Source organism: Juglans microcarpa x Juglans regia, chromosome 2S (assembly GCF_004785595.1).
Source record: "Juglans microcarpa x Juglans regia isolate MS1-56 chromosome 2S, Jm3101_v1.0, whole genome shotgun sequence".
Taxonomy (NCBI): domain Eukaryota; kingdom Viridiplantae; phylum Streptophyta; class Magnoliopsida; order Fagales; family Juglandaceae; genus Juglans; species Juglans microcarpa x Juglans regia.
Window position 1 is genome coordinate 31,056,499 of NC_054597.1, and position 20,772 is coordinate 31,077,270.

At 38.6% G+C, this 20,772-nt stretch overlaps 2 protein-coding genes and 1 pseudogene across 2 annotated transcripts; 1 reads left to right on the forward strand and 2 right to left on the reverse strand.

Moving 5' to 3' along the window:
* The first annotated feature begins 5,681 nt into the window (after window positions 1-5,681).
* On the forward strand, window positions 5,682-6,870 carry LOC121253262 (umecyanin-like). The gene is made up of 3 exons (XM_041153259.1): window positions 5,682-5,735; window positions 5,794-6,046; window positions 6,358-6,870. The coding sequence occupies exons 2-3, from the start codon at window positions 5,869-5,871 to the stop codon at window positions 6,657-6,659; spliced, it is 480 nt and encodes a 159-aa protein (XP_041009193.1). The 5' UTR covers window positions 5,682-5,735; window positions 5,794-5,868; the 3' UTR covers window positions 6,660-6,870.
* Window positions 6,871-10,559: 3,689 nt separating this feature from the next.
* Window positions 10,560-12,873, reverse strand: LOC121252886. Its single transcript, XM_041152717.1, has 4 exons — window positions 12,308-12,873; window positions 12,103-12,217; window positions 11,882-11,996; window positions 10,560-11,691 (listed from the first exon to the last, which is right to left on the reverse strand). The coding sequence occupies exons 1-4, from the start codon at window positions 12,406-12,408 to the stop codon at window positions 10,790-10,792; spliced, it is 1,233 nt and encodes a 410-aa protein (XP_041008651.1). The 5' UTR covers window positions 12,409-12,873; the 3' UTR covers window positions 10,560-10,789.
* A 710-nt stretch (window positions 12,874-13,583) lies between these two features.
* On the reverse strand, window positions 13,584-15,563 carry LOC121251384 (annotated as a pseudogene).
* Between the last annotated feature and the right edge of the window lie 5,209 nt (window positions 15,564-20,772).

Genomic DNA, 20,772 nt, shown 5'->3' on the forward strand with positions numbered 1-20,772 from the left:
TGCCCCTTCTACTTCCCCAAGGAGGTAACTTCTTCAGGTTGCTAGTGGAGCAATCCGCTCTTTCACCGTGATAGGAGTCGGTGTAATTTTTTTAGGTCACCTTGTGGGCGGAGCCCGCTCTCCTCTACGGGAGGGTTAAGGCCACCCTTGGGCCAACCTTTCCCTATAGTGTCTCATGGGGAGGTAAGTTTTCGAGCATTCTGTTCCTGTACCAGCTCCTACCTATTGACACTTACAAGGAAGGTAAAATTTCTGACGCCGGGTAGCTGAAGACTAACCCGCACTCCGTCGCAGGAGGGATAAGGCAACCTAAGGCCTACCTTTCCCTATAATATCCTGCGGGGAGGTAAGCTCGAATAGCAGTTGGCTGACCGTTTCTTCACCGTGAGGGGGGTCGAGGTAAGTTATTCGGGCCGCCTAGAGGCTGGTCTTACTCTCCTGGACGAGGAGGTTGAGTTGCCTGCTCACCTATCATCCTTCATAGGAAGGTAATCTGTTCAGACAATCTGTTATTGGACCCACTCCGGCCCGTTAACATCACAGGAAAGGGTAGATCTGGGTCAGGCCAGCACTAATCCCACACTTCGTCGCGGCGAAGGTTAAGGTAAGTCATTCAGATAGTCGTAAGTTGAACCCATTCTCGACGGGAGGGATAAAACAACCTTAGGGCCTACCTTTCCCCATGGTATCCCACAGGGAGGTAAGTTGTTCGAGCAGTATGTAACTGGACCCACTTCTGCCTATTGGCGCCTATAAGGAAGGCAAGTCTTATTTTCGGGTGACCAAAGGTCGACCCACACTCCTCCGCGAGAAGGGTAGAGTAGCCTTTAGGCATTACACTCATCTTTTCCAACCCGCGGGGAGGTAAGTTGTTGAAGTATCCATTCGTCGGTGTGGACCTTGCTGGTGTACAGACCGATTTTCTCGTTACATCATTCACCTGAAACCAATAATCGAGGCAAGACAAAACACATATTTGGATTACGTCCTGCAACTTTTTATGAAAACCTAGGAATTACGACAAGGGAGTTGGCTTAACAGTAATATTTTCATAGGTGCTCGACTTTCTACGGGTGTGGTAACTCGTTTCCTTGGGAATCTTTGAGGCAATAAGAACCGGGTCGATCTGTGGCGATGACCACGTAGGAGCCCTCCCAGTAGGGACCCATTTTTCTCTCATCCCGCGTTGTCGTCCCATTTTCTTTGAGTACCAGTACCCTTATTTGGAATAGCCTCGACCGCACGCGCTTGTTGAAATACCTCCCAACCCTTCTTTTATCGGACACAGCTTTTATCTCTACTTCTAACCGTACTTCTTCCAACAGGTCCAATTGTTCCTCCAGTCATCTGTTGTTGGATTCTTGTTCGAAGTGTTGCAATATGTACGTGGGAATTCTAACCTTTACTGGCGGCATTGTCTCATGCCCGTAGGTGAGAGTGAAGAGAGTCTTCCCAGTTAGTGTCTTTACCGTGACCCTGTAGGCCCACAGCATGGCGGGGAGCTCCTTAGCCCATGCACCATGTCAGTCGTTGAGTCGTTTCTTCAGTATTCTCATTAGCATTATGTTAGTTGCCTCAACTTGGCCGTTGGATTGGGGGTGCCTAGGGGACGAGTATCAAAATTCGATCCCCAAGTCTCAACACCAATTTCGGTAGTGATCGGAGTCGAACTGCCTCTCAATATCCGATATGATAGTGTGAAGGACGTCGAACCTACAAATTATTTACTTCCACAGGAATCACGTGATATTGCCTGTAGTGATGGTGGCCAAGGCATCTACCTTGGCCCATTTGGTGAAGTAATTGACCACCACCATTATAAATTTGACCCCTTCCTTTCCCGAGGGAAAGGGGTCAACCAGATCGACCCTCCACTGGGCAAACGGCTAAGGGCATCAAATTCTCTGACGAGCATTGTGGAATTTGCGCATATTCTTGACATTTTTTAAACTTTCGAGCATAGCTTTTGGCGTTCCGTAGAGCTTGTGGCCAGTAGTAGCCCGATCTCGTCACTTTTCTGGCTAGTGCCCGTCCTCCCGAATGGTTCTCGCCGATACAGGACTCCCTTGATCATGGTGTAGTGCGCCGCTCTATTCTTGATTTTTCTCGCCTCCTACTTGTCTTCAGGCATTTTACCGGTTTCTACATACTTGACTATGTCTGCCGCCCAGTCAGGATCTCAAGCTATATCTTCATGACCTCAATCCCGACGGTGGGCACTGCTACTGTCTTAACCACTATATTATCCAACAAGGTTGAGTCTTCTTGCCCAGATGTTGCGCATGCTAGTTTGTCCGCCTTCTGATTTTTCATCCACAGTATTTGCTGAATTTGGAAATACTGAAAGTGAAGCCGCTCTACCCCACCAATGCAAGGTATCTCCTTAGCTTCTCGCTCTTAACTACAAAATCTCCCAGCACTTGATTCACTACCACTTGGGAGTCGGCCCATACTTCGATTTCGGTGTCTCCTAGGGCTCTGGCCACCTGCAATCCTACAAACAGTGCTTCGTACTCTGCTTCAATATTTGTTGTCTTAAAGGCTAGTTTAACGGCGTAATTGTGCTCTTCCCCTCCAGGAGTCATGATGTGCACCCCTACTCCTCCCACTGCCCGACAAGATGAGTCATCAACAAATACTTGCCAGGATCTTGTAGGGCGCATGCCATCGCCCACTGTTGGGAACCTGGTAAACTCGACGATAAAGTCTGCCAACACTTGCCCCTTCACGGTGGTTCGAGGAGCATATTTGAAATCGAACTCGCTTAATTCCACTGCCCAATTCATGAGGCGTCTCGAGGCGTCTGGCTGTTGTAATACCTTCTTCAGAGGAGTCTATGTGAGGACTTGACAAGGTGAGCCTAAAACTAGGGGCTTAACTTCTGCGTGGTTGCCACCAATGCGAAGGCTAAATGCTCAATGCGGGGGTATCAGGCTTCAGCTCCTTGATAGGCTAACATGGTACACAGGCTTTTGAATCCCGTCTTTCTCACACACTAGTACTAAGGAAGCTGTCTGGGGGGAGATGGCCAGGTATAGGGTAAGAGTTTCCCCGAACCTGGGTTGGCTAAGCATCAAAGGTTTCATGAGGTATTCCTTGAAGGCCCCAAATGCCTGGTCACACTCGTCGTCCCACACTTTCGCCTTCTGCAAGATTCTAAAGAACGGCAAGCATTTGTTGGTCAATCTCAACGAACCTGCTGAGCGCGGCTATCCACCCAGCTAACTTCCGCACTTCGTTTATGCTTCAAGGTGGAGCCATGCTGAGGATAGCATCAACCTTCTCGGGATTGGCTTCAATACCTCGCTCGGACACCATGAACCCCAGGAGTTTTCCCGACCCAACGCCAAAGGTGCACTTTGCTAGATTCAGCTTCATCTGATATCGCTGTAGTATCGCAAAAGCCTCCTTCAGGTCGTCCAAATGTTGTCTTAAGGCCCCTCTCTTAACCAATAGGCCGTCTACATAGATTTTTGGATCTATTTTTAAACTATGGTGTATGATCTCGGGGGCTATCCCTAGCATGTCTCCATGGCCCCACGTGAATACATCCATGTGCTCGGCGATGAGTTGTCACATGGTGTCTCTGGCTTCCTGCTCCATTCCCCTGCCGATTGTAATCGTGGCTTCTGGCCAGCTCAGGTGGAGGATGACAAGTTCCAGCAGCCCAATTGACTCGGCCTTTTGGAGCTCTCGCTCGTCTCGAATTTTGCTTGCAACCTCCACACGATCAAGGACCGGAGGCGGAGTGCTGACCTCCTCCATTATTTGTTGCGTTCTGCCCTCACTTGTCTAGCCTTCTGCTGCCACAATTTTCTTGTTTCTACGCGTCTGGTCCTCCATTTGATGTACTTCCTATCTCAAGTCGGTTCAGTGATCCCCTGAGTTGCCTGGAACGAGTTGCCTCAGATGTATGAAGGACACGCAAGATCTAACTTGTATCCTACAGACAACGCCAATGTTGATGTCGTGTTTTGCACACCCTTTGGCCAGGCTCCAACAACTCAGATCTTCACAACGGGTCCTGCAAAGAGGGGAATGTATGCGGCATTGAGAGGGCATCCTAGGGGTTGGGGAGCCTCTAATGCCAAAGTCAGTAAATGTTTTTGGAGTGTATTAAATAAATGAGAAAGCTTAAGAATCAGAGAGAATATCCTCGTACTTGGGATCAGCTATTTATACTAGTAGTTTGGCGAGCAAATCAAGCTTGTTGCTATGAGATCTGGAATTCTCGCACTGTTCTTTTTATCAAAATCTTTAAATGTGGCAGGGCTCCGTGTTGGTTTCATAATTGCAAACGTGACTTGTCTTACAACATTATTAATATGGGATAGTTTCTCGAGTCTCAATTTGGCTTATGAGAGCCGTTGATACTCTGATACTAACGAATTGAAGGTCCTTCGCGTTTCCTGTGTACCCCGCGCATACCCTGTTCTCGAGGGGGCCGCCAATATATCAAGTTAAGTTGTCTTGTCGGCCAGACGGCACTTCTTCCTTGTTGACAATCCGCTCATTATTCAGATTAGATCCTCACTAGCCTTTCTTGAAGGGAAAGTTTCCCACAAACTTAAGTTTGAAATTAATGTTTCATGTTGAGATATCACACTCATTCTATTGAAACTCTTAATTTTTAACTCATACTATTGGAACTCTTAATTTTTATTCATATAATTAGCCCATAACAAAATTATGAAGTCACGTCAAGTTCCTGATAGCTCGGAAGTCGGAAGCAAGATCAAGGGAAGGAAATAAAGGAGCTATTTTCTTACATACTGACATGTAAGAATCTGATTAAATAGGGAGTATTTTCTTACGTAATGAAATAATCATTCACGACAGCCAATGGCATTATTATCACAAATTTAAATAACTCTTTTAAAACTAAAATTAGTAGTTTTCAAGTAATTAATCAACAAAATTTTTAAAACCAATATTTTAAAAATATAAAAGAGTAGAGAAAATTATCTTTTAGGCCTATTTGGATATAGAAACGGTTTTATCTCATCTCATTATTATAATTTTATTAAATTTTCACACAATATATAATAAACAATTCAATTTTTTTAAATATCAAAATAAATAATATTAAAAAATAATATTTTAATAATATTTTACTTAATTTTTAACTTTCATATAAAATTATTTCATCTCACCATCCGAGGCCTTAAATTATCAAATTATTCAAAAAAAAAACCTGGACGAATCCTGGCAAAGCAAGCATGTATGGTGTTGGGCCATTTTAATTTTGATTTCGAATTCGTTTGAATGTTAGAGTAATTTTAGATGATCTGAATTAATTTATAAATAATAATATTTTATAAATTTTATTGAGATGTGTTGGAATTAATATAAATAAATTGAAATATGTGTTTAAATTCAAGAAAGTTCATCTCCTAAAAATGAGCTCTCGTGAATTCAATTAATGGAGAATTTCATTTTATAGGATAAACTCATTCGTGTAGCTAAACGCTACGTACGCTGTAGTGGTTTGACAATTCAAACTTGAAAGCTAGTAGCGATGTCACCACAGCCATGCACCTTTTGGATAAAGTCTTAAAGCTAGCGATACATAGGAGAGTCTCATGGAGACGAGTGGCTAAAATCCAATCACTCAGCCAGCAACCTTGTCGTCGTCCTCCGACCTTGACCGCCTATAAAATCTCTCTCTCTCTCTCTCTTTTGTGTACCCCTCTCTTTTAAGTACTTTCCATAGCTTCTCTTCTCTTCTTTCTTCTTCATATCATCCAACCCCTGACTGAGTTCAACCCACATACACACAAATCAAACACCAAATTAAGGGCAGGGACGACCTGAGAAACACAGTAAATTTATTAAGAAGCCGGCCAGATAGCCTGCAGCATTTATAATATGGGTTTGATCATCATCATGATTAGGTACTTGGTCTTGATAGTGGCTTTCATAGATGCTGCAACTGCTGTAACACACCAGGTTGGAGACAGTACTGAGGGCTGGGCCGTACCGTCCTCCACCTCCTTTTACACCACCTGGGCTAACTCTCAGAAATTCTCCGTCGGCGACATCTTGGGTACGTACAATCACTACTTTCACAAACATATAATATATATATATATATATATATAATTAACCTGTTGGATTATATACTTAAAAGATTAGGAAAATAGTCTAGTGGCAAAGAAATTACATAAAAATAATTTTATAAATTAAAGTGATTTAACGTTATGTTGTAAAATTATTTTTATTGTAAAATAAATTTAATAAATTAGATAAAATCATGTTAATTTGTAAAATTATTTTATAGATGCGGCAGTACTCGAAAGATTACAGGGGAGTACTAATTTTGATTTTGATTTGGTTTCCCTTTTTGTGATTGAGTAGAATTCAAATGGACTTCGACGCACAATGTGTTGGAAGTGACCAAGACTGAATACGACGACTGCACAGGGACGAACGGCGTGCCTTCGAGTACCAGTCCTGTGAGTGTTAACCTTACTAATACCACCGCTCGCTACTTCATCTGCACTGTCGGGAGTCACTGTACAAGTGGCCAGAAGCTGGCTGTGACCTCCGTGGCAGCAACCAACTCAACCTCTGGCTCCTCAGCCTCCATGCCCACTGCTGCTCTCTTACCTGCACTTCTCTCCACCATAGCCATCATCTCTTTCCTGATCACTATATAAACCATTGTCCCCGGCACCATGCATTATATATTGCATGTGTAACATCATGATCCTCATCGATCTTTTCCTTCCGTTTGTTTCTTTGCTTTTAACGTCTACTTGTTATGGTGCTTCATCCTGTATTATTATTATTATTATATGTAGTGACTAATGCATGCTTACATGAGTATAATATTTTAAATATATCAATAAAATCATCTCAGTTAAGTTTGCTAAATTGTTTAGATAAATGATATTTATAAATTTAGTATGTACAAGTTCAGTATAAATTCTTTTAAAAAAATAAAATTTACATTAAAAAAAATACTTTATCTTAATAAATCTTTTTTTTTTTTCATAGTGTTTGCTGTCAATTTAGTCACCATTGCTCAGTTATTTAATTAGTAAGCTAGGCTTTTAGGAAAACACTACTTTCACATAAAATATGTACAGAAAATTTGTAACGAATAATTTATTTATTTATTTTATAATTAAGAAAGTATTTTTTTAATAAATTTGTAATATTTTTATTTTTTTAAAAATATTTAAAAAGATTTACTAAATCGGTAGACATTTTCTAGCTAGCGACCCACTGAAATGGAGGAGTTAATGGCCATTAATGTTTCATCGTGGAGCTACTTTCCTTCAAATAATGGAGAGTGGGTGGCCGAGTAGATGGACCCACAGCTCACTACACCAAGCTATAAATGTTGAATTTCCAGACTTTACGAAGTCTGTCTCCGGGGGGACCATTGAATATAAAAGCGGGACTTTTGACCATTGCGTTAAAAAGAAAAAGTAGAACTTGAGAGATGGGTTAGATAAATGAGTGGAGCAAAAGTCGTCTTGAAACTACTGCTAATGTGCAGTAGAGCTTGAACTCTTGCTTATAGAGCATTGCTCCTTTCAATTCCATGAATTGAAATTTTTCTTTTTGGTCCCATTGAATCTCACTACTTTAGAGATTGTTTGGAAAGTGAAATAATCTTATCTTATTTAAAAATATTTAATAACTTCTCTTCAAAAATCACTCAAATACAAATACTTTTCAATTTCAAATCTTCAATTTTTTCATTTAATCATTACAATTTTTTCAAACTTTCAAACAAAACATAAAACATAATACTACTTTTTCAAATTTCAGAATAAAAATAATATCAAAAAATTATATTCTAATAATATTTTAACTTTATAATATTCCTAATCAACTTTTTTTCTCATTTTTCAAAACCAAATAAAACATTTTAATTCAAATTATTTCATTACTATTCACATTTTTTTTTTTTATCGGTAATCAAAGGTAATATATTCATAGAAATGGGCAAAGCCCAGGTACACAAGAAGTATTCACAGAATTTTCATATCATCTCACTTTCCAAACAAGCCTTAATGTTGCCTAGGGTTTCACAGATACAAGATCAATCTCATGAGATATTATATTTGCAATCAATCCTAACTAAGATGTGCAAATTCTACGCACTAATTTTTTTTAAAAAAAAAAGATAAATATACAACCCACATAAAAAAATAATAATAATAATAATTTTTTAATAATATATCCTACTATTTTTTAAAAATAGTGCGCAAAACTTACATTATCTAAAATTATATCTAGCATTACTTAAATCTTATACCCTTTGAGGTTTGAAGGAACCAGCATAAGCTGTATCTTAGGGGTGTCCAATATATATATATATATATATATATATATATATATATATATATATATATGTGGTGGGCTTAAAATATGATGAATAATGATAGGCTTATTGCTTCTTAGCACCCATTTACTACTCATTTTATTTTTTTAAATTTCTTTTATTTTTTTATTTTTTATTTTTTTTTACTTAATGGTTAAAAAAGTGATTATTAGTGAAGTTAAATATTTTTTCATTTTTTTTTAATAATTAAGGATGTTAAAAAAATACTTAAAAAATAATAAAAAAAAATTCTAATACACTAGTAGTAGAATGGTGGTAGGAGAATAATAAGCCTATCATTATCCAAATATGATACTATTAAAGTATTACCAACCTTTCTTTCCCAGAGAGGGATTTCATTGGATTGAATCCTACCCTGTAAACCATTCACCCTATTTTAGAAAGATAAAACTTACAAAGCAATACCATTTGGTTTCGTCACAACTCAGATGCGGACGATTTCATTGTTAACAAACTTAGAAAAGGGGTTTAGATACACACATGCATTAATTAATAAATAGACGACTGACTTATGACTAAACTCTGATGTATTTATAAGTGTATATAAAATAATGGGTTCGGGGGGGGGGGGGGGGGGGGGGGGGGGGGCGGCGAGAGGAGATGTTAAAACCAATGGTCTTTCTTGACTAGAAATACACCTCTAGTTTTATGCTTAAATGACTGGAAAATTAAAGGGAAAAAAATCTCCCACCTCCCACTAAGGAAACAACCCCAAAGTTACAAGTGTAACAGTTCCAACTAGATTTTCTTATTCCTTTCTCTATTTTTGAAAATTTAAGTCTCTAAATCTAAAATCAACCACACTTACAGGAAGAGCATTTTCAATTCTTTCACCTTAGAAACAGGGAGCCAGAGAGGCATTACTAGAAGGCTGGTTTGAGCAAGGAATCTTCCGTCATCCATCCAACAAATAACCAACCACAAAAATTTCTAGGCAATTTGAAGATTCGAAGATGAGTTGTGAATAGTAGTGAGATGGGTTGTAAATAGTAATGAGATTTGTGAGTTAAAGTTGATGAATAATAGTGAATAGTACTGAGATGAGTTATGAATCCAAACCGGGCCTAAAATCAAAGCCGAACAGCTGATGGATAGAAAGGTGAGCTATAAAATCATTCTTTGTCAAAATCGTACTTACCATCAGGCACTCTGCAGCAGGGTTGATTACGGATTGATAACTCTTTCCTATTTCTTCTCGACATTTTGTTCGCACAATCCCCATGTCAAGTGGGAAAAGAAGCCCCAGACCACTTTTGCATACTCAAACATTTGACAAGATTTCTCTACTCTAATCACCCTGAAGAAAGACTATGGGAGAGGCAAAAAGGAAAAATATAAAAAAAAAAAAAAAAAAAGGAACAAGTGTTTCTTTATTCACCTAGTATTTCTTTGGGCTTTGGCTAATGTATTAAATGGGACTGGTGCTCATAATTTTCTATTATCTTTTTCTAGTTCCTAACTTGTAATTAGGTTCTGGCTTTTGGCTTTCCTATATTTCCTGTGTACTTATATGCCTATTACTTGTTTCAATAAAATCTTTCTTACTTATCAAAAAAGGAGAAAACTGACTCTTCTACAGAACCGCCAGATCTGACACATGCAGCAAATCCACAAGGTACAAATGTTCTTATCCAAAGCTACTAGATGATATCTTTTAACTAAAGCTCTCTCCTACAGTGCACAAGGAAATCCTTTTGACAGAATCATTATATTGGCAAATAATGTAGCAAAAAGAACCCCTCAACCATCTCCAATCACAAATGATGCGCAACCACATAAGCTTTCCAAATAATTTAAAATAAAACATTATCTAATTTGAGAACACTAGCATTGGATTCTCTAAAGCCTAATGTTCAAAAAAAAAATTTGCCTAAAACACTTAAAACCTCCCCTGCATTCCCTTAAAAATGCTTCTTATTTAGGTTACAACCTAAGTTGGAGTCATACATTTCAAGAGTAGGTACATAAGTTGGAATCTGACATTATATGCATACTGGACCCATTTAAGTTCAGTGTCTTAATTTTAGTTAATATCCCTGTCCTTTTTCATATCTTCTCTCCACAATGTTATTTTTCCGTTTCAGTCAAATCAGTGTCTTAATTCATCTACAAATAAACTACTTAATCCAATGTATTGAACAAAACTTGCAAGTTAGACACTAAATTAGTTAGAATAACATCTGCAAGATGTTGTAGGATGTGAGCCCTCAACCAAGATTTTCTTTCAAATTCTCATTTAAAACCATTGCAACTTCCAACCCCTAAAATTTCACAATGAGAGCTACAGAGATTCAGAGGTCAGAAAATGGAATTAACAAAATGTTTCAGGGCATCAAGGATTTCAAAGCATATATACAATACAAAAGTGAAGGATTGTCTACAAACCTCCTTGCCATTTAGTATGACCAGTAAGCCGGTAGGATGCAAGCTCTAATTTCCAGTAAAATCACCTATCCTCATCCTTGTAGAGGGAGCCTTGCGCTTCCTCATTGTTGCCTCCCTAATCTGACCTTCACCCTCTGTATTCCACTCTCTCGAACTGGAGTCAAAAGGGTAAAAAGCAGCCTTCCTTGGGAAAAAATTGAACTCCTTTTTCGTCTTGGGAGACAAATCACTAAACCTTGCCCCCTCTTGAGAACTGGTTGAACCAGCATCTTCCACTTCACATGCTGATCTCTTTTCAATGCCTACAGATGACTGTGAAAATGGACCCAAACTCAAAGACAAGTCACATTGCCTCTCATTTGGCTTCTCCTGGGTGTCCAGGACATCCACTTGCAAGAATCTATTCGAAGCAATTTCAGTGTTCGTACAGGAGAAAGGGTTCTGCAATATACCCTCTTCAGCAGACTTTCCAGTTGTCGCAATAATGGGTTTCCCAATGTATATAGTCTTAGAATGTGGCCCTTCTGGGATCCGGGAGCCTAATTGGGACTCTCTAGTTTGATTGTGTGTTCCATAATACAATGGATACATTGTACCCAAGTTCAGTGGGGTGTTCCTTTCCATTGTTATCAACGGGTTCTGGCCAGAAGAAATGTTTTCTGCCAAGAGAGGGTAATTGGAAGGGACGGTGAGGTTAGTGTTTCGGTCGATATGGTAGTCAGATTCTGGGACCTGATGAGTAGGACTCGCAGTAGTAGCTTTCGCAAAGTGTAACTGATTTCTGGGGTGAAATGGCAAAAATGGACGTTGCTCACAACTGGTTTTATCCAAAATTCTAGCAGGTGCAGAGGCAGGTTCTGGTGCTCTCGGGGTAAGGTAACTCCTAGGATTACTGAGCCGTTGGCTTCTTGAAGCCCTCACGGGAGTGCAACCCAGGTTAAGGGCAGCTGAAGAACACATGGAGGGAGAACAAGAAGAGGAAATACAAATTACAAACTCAAATTTATTCCATTTTAAACTACTACTCATTGTAGAAATTTATCTCAATCGTATATACTTTCCCGCAGAGAAAAACCCAGAAGCATCATTACAAACTTGGTTTCCAGAATAAAATGATATAGGACAATGAATCAGTACCTTCTATACATGGCGGCAAAAGCTCGCCGGTTTCGGTGTTCTCGTCTCTCCGAATGATTGCGTTAATGGCATCATTAACTCTGTCCCATAGTGTGTCAAGATTCATATACTCAGCCTACGCAATGACATTACGCAACGTCAATACAAAGCACAAAAACTAGATCTTCAATCGCGCGCACAGGAAAAGAATATTATGTATAAGCAAAATGAAGAAGAGAGACCTCAGAGTTTGCTTTGGAGTACATGATTTCTTCTGCTTTCAGAACCACAATAGGAAGCTTCTCTTGCCATTCTCTGTTCTTTTTAGTTGCAGCACTGTGAGACTCATTGGCAACCCTAATCAAAACATATGGTAGGCACTTGATTAAATGAACATACTGAACATCAGAGAACGCGAGAATAATCAAAATAGAGAAGACCCAGAACCTGAAAATCTGTTGTATAACAGAACCTCTCATGGGTTGGTGTCTGTCGCTGTGCCAAGCCCTCCTAACGCATTCATAAGGTCTAGAGCCAGGCCTTGGCATTTTCAACAGCAGCAAAACTTAGTCTGAACACATCGATATGGTAAAGAGAGAGCGCGACAAAGACAGAGAAAGATATTTGCGACTTATCGGCGGGAAGGAGGTAGGGCTCTACGACGGGATTGCCAGGGTACCAGTGCTTCTGCGCTCGTTTCGAACTTCCATTTGCAAAGTTGGAAGGGAATAGTTTTGGGAGGCAGGACAGTGGTGCACTTTACCATAGTCCGATGTTACATCTTTTCTCACCTACCCAAATCCCAAAGCCGCCGAGGCCGCCGCCGCACTGAGCACCCTCTCACGCCGTCATCTCGAGCCCCATTTTCCCCCCGCAGCCACCCATCCTAGCACTTTGACACTTTGGAAACCCCTCGCCTCGAGGTGCCTGACCTAATCACCCATGAACCTACCAACCTTTCTTCTGTTCTCTTCCTTAGTTCCTCCCGTCGAGCTCTACCCCCTGCTTTTTAATAATAAAAGAAAAATTTTATTAACCATTTTCACGCATTGCACACCAATTTTTTTTTTTTTTTTTTTTTCTTCTTTGATATATGAATACAAAAATTCTATTAATTTAAAAATAATAAAATTAAAATAAATATAAGTAAATATAATGTACAGTGCCAAAGCTCTTTTATTTAATATTCAATTAAAAACCCCAACTCTTAAACGAAACGCACACGGCCCATCATCATACACCCAACTCTCTGTCCTCGACCCCCTCACCTCACCCAACACTTTGACTTAGCCCACTATTTCACCTAAACATATCCAGCCCAACTCATAATACCCGCTTGCCCTTGTGACAACACTTTACAACAGGGGTGTGCAAAATTCCGAAAATTCCGACTCCGTCCGACTTCCGCTCCGACTCTGACTCCGACTTTGTCGGAGTCATCGGAATTTGTACCACTTGTTCGGTGGAATTCGTACCACTTGTTATATTAGATTATAAAGTTATTTTTATTATAAAATAAATTTAACGTATCATATGAAATCATATCAGTTTGTAAATTTACTTTTGTAAAATTTATTTGTGATTGTAGCCCTTCTCAATATGAAATGAATTTAAAATTTTTTATAATCTCCTTCCACTTTATATGTAATTTTAAAAAGAGTTTTAAGCTAAATCCATGGACAAAGTTAGTTATTAACCGTTTGGTTTAATATGAAGATAAAACTGATATTATACCATGTCTAATGCTTCATGTCTTCATAAGAAAAATAAATCATCAAAAAAAGACACTCTCAAAGTAAAGAAACACTGCCAAGCTGGACCAAATTTTACATTAAAAAAATAAAATCTTAGGATGATGAATCCTCAAAGGTAGGTCCCATATGCTCCACATCATCATCATCAGCATCATCACCAAACATTTGATCAAGGATAAGCACCAATCCCATTGCAAAAGCACTATCAACCCCAGGCTTGAGACACAACAAGAAAACATCCTTCCCAAGCATCACACCAGTTGAGGGTCTACTTTTCTCTTGATCTCAGCCACAGGTTCCCTTGACGTGTTCTGATCAGCATAAAACTTGTAAATTGTACAGCATCGATGTGGAAAACAGCCTTCAATTTGGTACTCCTTATTAGCATCACCCTGATGAACCTCTACCACCAATCTTGACCGTCCGATTATGGATGACCTGGAAACTCTAAAAATTGGATCTTGATGCTCTGCTTTCTCTCCTATGTACCCTTCCCACCTTTGGTGAAGACTCGGCTTCTATGAGAAGTTGAGGATGCCGTGTGTCAACAACCAATCATAAATTGACAAGTGACATTTTATATCACACCATAATTCTTATGTTAATTCTTTTAATGACGAGAGACCAACTAAGGAAGGCCAGTGATTTGTAATTTTATAGCATGATATTACTCTAATCTCTTATGAGGCATGTCCAATCTCCATTATATGTAAATATACTCAGTATGCAACATATATATATAGAGAGAGAAAAAGAGAGTTATTCTATCAGAAATGTTAAATCCACCGAAAAAGTGTTCCGAAAGTGTGTCTTGAAGTAATTTTTTTTTTTACTTAGTAATTAAAGAAGTATTTTTTAATGATGTTGTAAATTTTTTACTTTTTTAAAATTTTTATGATGATTAAAAAAATACATGAAAAATAAAATAAAAGAAAAATAAAAAAATTAAATGCATTTATCAGGACACACTTTCCGGATATTTTTTCGATAAGTGTAATGTTACTCTTATTTTATTCTCTAGCTTGGTGCGTAGTGCACACCGTCCACAATCATTTAAAAGATAAGATTCAAATTTTAAAATTTATCTTTTAAATTAAATTATATTATGTAAGCATTTTATTTTATGTACTTTACGTACCGACCCGAGAATAAAATCTTCTATATAAACAATATAGGGGCTTCCAGGGAAATTGTTTTAAAAATTGAAGTGGACACATTATTGTTATGTCAATATTGACTTAAACAGATGTGACAATATAACTGGGACCATTATAATAAATTAATTTATGTTCATAACATTTACCAAGTGGAATTCCAGATCTTTGTGATGTTAGAACTTAAAAGTAATTAAATAGCTATAGCAACTTTTTTTAATATATATAGATATATACTTAATTTATTATTATTTGTGTGAATTTTTTAAAATCTTGAGATGTTGATGCTCAAGTAAGAATTTAAAAAAGAAAGTGAAATTCAAATACTGATCTCGCGTACCTTTCGAAGAAGGGTGAGGAGGCATTTACCAGAGGGATCCATGAGAACAAGCTCATCTTTGGGTCTGGAATCGGGGCCGTAGGAATCGTGCCGGAGCAGAAGCTCGCCATGTGGGTCGTAGACGACGAAGCCGTCGCCGGGGAAGAAAACGGAGGTCTTGCGGGCAGTGAGATGGGTCTCTTCCGGGAAGCAGAATTTCTCATCCACAATCACAAATTTGTCCATATTCGTCGTCGTCGTCATCATCAACAGGTAGCTAAGACTCATGTAAAGCTTCTATATCTATATATATGAAGAAGAGCAAAGCAAACGACCATATATAACCCAGATTGAAAGAAAAAAAGGGCCGGTTGTAAACAGCAAGGCAGAATCATCCAACTCATGGCATGGGTATAGCCGTATTAGGTCATTTAAGGGAGCATGGACTACTTTTGTGGCCTACCTTTCGTTTGCTGTATGCATGTGTCTTTTTCAGAGACGATGCATCAGATGAAAGTCTAGAAAATTATTCGTTGTCCATTAAAACGGTGGTAGTGGGGCTCTTTGAGAAATTCTGTCTTTCATTTCATATACATACACGATAGAACAATCCTAGTCTTTACGCTGGGAAACTGGATTTTCATTTTCGTTTTTTATTTCGTAATTAAAGAAATATTTTTTAATAAGAGTGAGGCTACTATATCGCTCCACTTTTATCACACTGAAAATTACTTTCTTAATCACCAAATTAAAAAAAAAAAATTTGACCAACATTAAATTAAGCGGTCAAAATGAGGAGGCAAAGTAACTTTTTCCTTTTAATAATATTGTGAATTTTATTTTTTTTAAACATATATAAGAGAAGAGAAAAAAAATACATAAAATACATTAACGGAAACTCCTACGGCAGCTCTAATGTTACTCATAAATAATAATAATAATAATATATATATACATTATACATGCATGCATAGTTGTATGTATGTTTGAAAGTTATACATTAATGCATGAGTTCATTTTGTTTCTAAGATGTCTTACCTAATTAGGTGATCGGCTTTTGTTCCTGAAACCAACATCTGAACAGATTTTCGAAAAGATAAATAAAGAATGCCATACAAAGTACAAACTCTCTACTACTTTTTTTCTTTTTCTTTTTTTTTTTTTAATCAAAACAAGTATATTTTCATTGAATATCAATCAATACAATATTTTTCACTAAGTATAGTGTTAGAAATATGTATCGGGCCATCTTCAATCTAGACCCTTTCCTTCGTAAAAAATAAAGCTAATTTTGCAAGTAAATGGATAACATTATTAACCTCTCTAAAAACAAACTTTGCACTCCAGTTTCTCATATTTAGAAGGTTTTTTTTTTTTTTATCCTCTATCAACACACCATAATCTGTCAACACCTCCTCTTCACTGGACAAAGCCTTCACTACAACTTGTGAATCTTCCTCCAGCACTACCCGTTCCAAACTCAATTCCAGACAGAACACAACAGCTCTTCTGAGAGCCCACGCTTCATCTATGCATGCCCCTTCCAGGTTCTCCACTCCACAACACAAGCATGCCAAAACTTCCCCATGCTCATCCCTTGCAATGACCCCTATCCCAACTTTTTTTCTATTTTTCATCTACCGCAACATCCCAGTTGAGCTTCACTTCACTTCCTCCTGGTTTCACTCATTTTGCAGCTTCCCTTCCTGAAGAGCTTCTACTTGTTACCAACTGAGAGTAGCTAAGATTTGCCTCTATGAACTCACCTCTCATCTAGATAACAGCTCTAAATACTTTCCCTGGAGCATCAAATTTATTCTAAAAAATCAGAGTTTCTCCTCAGCCAAAGCTTCCTCATAAGATATGCAACTAATTCCACCTCTTCCCTTTCTAGTCTTTGTTGTTTGGTCTACCACAAGTCAGTAAAATCCTTCATATCACTGCTCCACTTCTTCACTGGGCTCTCATCTTACGCCCACACATCTGCAGCAACAAGGCACTTCTATAGTACATGAATGACTGTCTCAACCTCTCTTTCACAAATGGGACACAATCAAGAGTCAAACACATGCTTTTTGTATAGATTTTCTTTAGTAGGAAGAAGTTCATGAACAACTTTCCATAGAAAATTCTTCACCACCCCTTGAATCTTAAAATCCCAAATATGTCTCCATACATCAGCAGGCTTATCCCTCTTAGTTGACTCACCACCTATTTGCCTCACTTTCTCTTTTCCCAAGTAGTATGTTGTTTTTATAGAAAATATACCGCTCTTAGCTGGGCCGCCCCATCTACTCAATGGCATACTACAAATTTTCTCAACTTCAAAAGATTCAAAAGAATCATAAATCAATTTTCTATTCCAGGAAACAAAACTAACATCAATGAGTTTGTCTACACAAGCATTTAGAGGTAGATTTATATAAGGGGATTGAACTTTGAAAGAGCTCGAAACAGGGAGCCACCTATTCTACCATATTTTTATGGTTTTGCCATCTCTCACTCTCCAGAAAATACCTTCTTTAAGAAGGTCAATGGCTGACCACATACTCCTCCAAATGAAGGAATGACCAAACCCCAATTTTGTTTCAGTAATACTCTCCCTTCGAAAATACTTTTCCTTCATATTTTTTGCCGCCAAAAGAGAAGGGGAATTAAGCATTCTCCAATATTATTTTGCTAACATTGCCAAATTGAAAACTTCAATATCTCTAAACCCCATACCCCTATCTCTATTTGAATCTCTCATTTTCTTCCAACTTCTCAACTAAATCTTATTCTCCTCCTGGTTGTGTCCCCACCAAAATTTAGCCATGAGTGAGGAGATCTCTTGACAAATTCTCCTTGGGAGCTTAAAAACACTCATTGAAAAGGTAGGGATGGTCTGTACCATAGCTTTTAGCAGAACTTCTTTACCAGATTGTAAAAGAAATAAATTCTTCCAATTATGCAATTTAGCCCAAACTCTCTCCTTAACAACCCTAAAAGTGTTATACTTGGACCTACCAATCATGGCAGGTAAGCTAAGGTATTTTTCATAGGATCCACACACTGGTATCCCTGCTACTTTTTAGATCTGCTATCTTAGAGTTTTTGCAATGATTGAGTTGAAGAAAATAGTAGTTTTCTGTAAATTAAGTTGCTAACCTGAGGCCTTACCATATTTCTCCAAAAGCCTATGAATTTTATCTCACTCAGCCATTGTAGCTCTCCCAAGAATCACACAGTCATCTGCAAAGAGCAAATGACTAATCCTTGTTAGCAATTGCAATCCCCTTCAGCTCCCTTCTATTTTCAACCATGTTTATCAAGAAGCTTAATCCTTCAGCACAATGATGAAAAAATAAGGAGAAATGGGATCCCCTTGTCTAATTCCTCTAGTTGGCTTAATCCTTCTTCCATGCTGCCCATTCAACAAAATTGAATAAGTCATTGTGGAGATACATTACATTATCAGCCCAACCCTTCTTTCACCAAAACCCATTTTCCTCATCACACCCTCATCAAACTTCCACTCAATTCTATCATATGCTTTTGCAATTTCTAACTTCAATGCCATACTCCCCACCTTTCCTTTTTGCCTCATCTTCATCGTATGTAAGGCCTCATAGGCTATAATCACATTATCCATTATCAACCTTCCCAGGATAAAAGTGCTTTGATTGTTGGAAATTAGGGAAGGCAGTACATTCTTTAGCCTATTTGCCAGGACCTTAGAGGCCAACTTATAAATGACATTACAGAGGCTTATCGGCCTGAATTCACTTGCCATTGAGGGGTTCTTAACCTTTAAAATCAAGGCTATATAGGTATGGTTGATACTACTATCCAAATTCCTCTCACCATTCAAGAAGCTTAGCATTGCCTTACCCACATCTTCACCCACTATACTCTAATAAGTCTGGTAAAAATATGCTCCATATCCATCGGGTCCTGGGGACTTTAAAGGTGCCATTTATTTCAAGGCTGTCTCCACTTCCACCATAGCAAAATTCTATTGAAGCTTCTCATTCATTTGTATCGTAACCCTAGGCACCAAATCTTTAAGCATTCATCAATCTCTTCCATAGTAGGACTAGAAGACTAAAAAATATTCTGGAAATGAGACCATAAAACCCTCTCCACTTCATAATTTCCTTCAACATATTCTTGCTTCTCTTATGGCTAGCACATGAGTGAAAAAACTTTGTGTGTTCCTATCCCCCATTTGATACCAATTCTTCTTGTCCCTCTTTTTCCACCTCAAATCCTCCTGTTTTAAAAGTAAACCCAACTCCCTTTGTAAATTTTTAACCACCTCAGCATTATGGGGACCTTCATTTTCTTGCTCTTCCTTCAGCCTTTCTGTTTTTTCTTTTATGAGTTTCTCTACATCATGACACTTATGAGAATTCTAGTGTAAGAGCTCACATCTACATCTTATTAATCTTTTCTGCACCTATCCCAATCTACTCTGATCATCAACTCCCCTCTTCCACGCATCTTCAATTGCTGCCCCTCCCTCCTCCTCTAGGGTCCACTTAGCTTCAAATCTAAAGACCCTTCTTACTCTCTTAAAAGTTTCACCAATCATGTTCATACTCAGCAACAAAGCTTTATGATCAGATTGCCTTGTTGTTAGGACTTCCACCTCTCTATTTTTGAAACTCTCAGCCCATCTATAATTAGCCACAGTCCTATCAAGCCTCTCCTTGGTGTAATATTGATCTCGTGTCTATTGCTCCAAGTGAACCTATTCCCCTTCTATCCTGGGTCAAACAATCTGTTGTCTTCCAATACTTGCCTAAATTCTTGCATCTGAACCTTAGGTCTAGGCCTGCCACCTTCTTTTTCCTCCTGAGACAGCACCTCATTAAAGTCACCAATTGTGCACCAAGGCACCTGCTCTAATGGCTTTATCAGGGACAATAATCTTCATGTTTCTTTTCTTCTACAGGCCTTGAGGTGACCATAAAATCCAGTCAACAACCACTTATCATCTCTGCCAACATAAGCACTAATGTGGTGCTGTGAATAATTGACAATCTCTAACTCCACATCATTTTTTCACATCATCACCAAACCCCATTTCCTCCCTACTGGCTCCACCACAAAACAACATTCCCACTAAATCATTTTTTTAATACCTTCTAACTTATTGGCCATCAATTTTGTTTCTATTAGGAAAACAATCTCGAGTCTCTTTTCCTTCATCAAAAGGTGAAGATCCTGAACTGTCCGGAGGTTTCCAAGCCACCGACAGTTCTAACTTAGGAATTTCATAATGGTTGGTGGAGCTAACTAACAGCCTCTGCCACAACAATACCATCTGCTCTATCAGATTCCGCATGCCTCTTTCTACCTTTTCTTACCCAACCCCAACAATCTATGGTCAACATAGTCAGCACTACGTTTATTTCCAGAGATTGCAATAGCAGAAGCATTTGTACCTGCAATTCTGACCCTCCTTTTCCATCTACCCTGTGCTCCCTGCTTCCCCTCCTTTATCACATTTTGGTCTAAGACCTTCTCTGCAGTGCCATTGACAATAGGCTGAGGAAAAACTAGAGAAACAAAATCAAAAACCCCAACCCATCTCTGAAAAATTTTCTTGAGTCTCTTCTTCATCTCTTCTTAGCATTACAAGAAACACCTCATCCGTGCTTTCATCACCTTCATTTCCCACCATGTTTTCATCTTTTGATC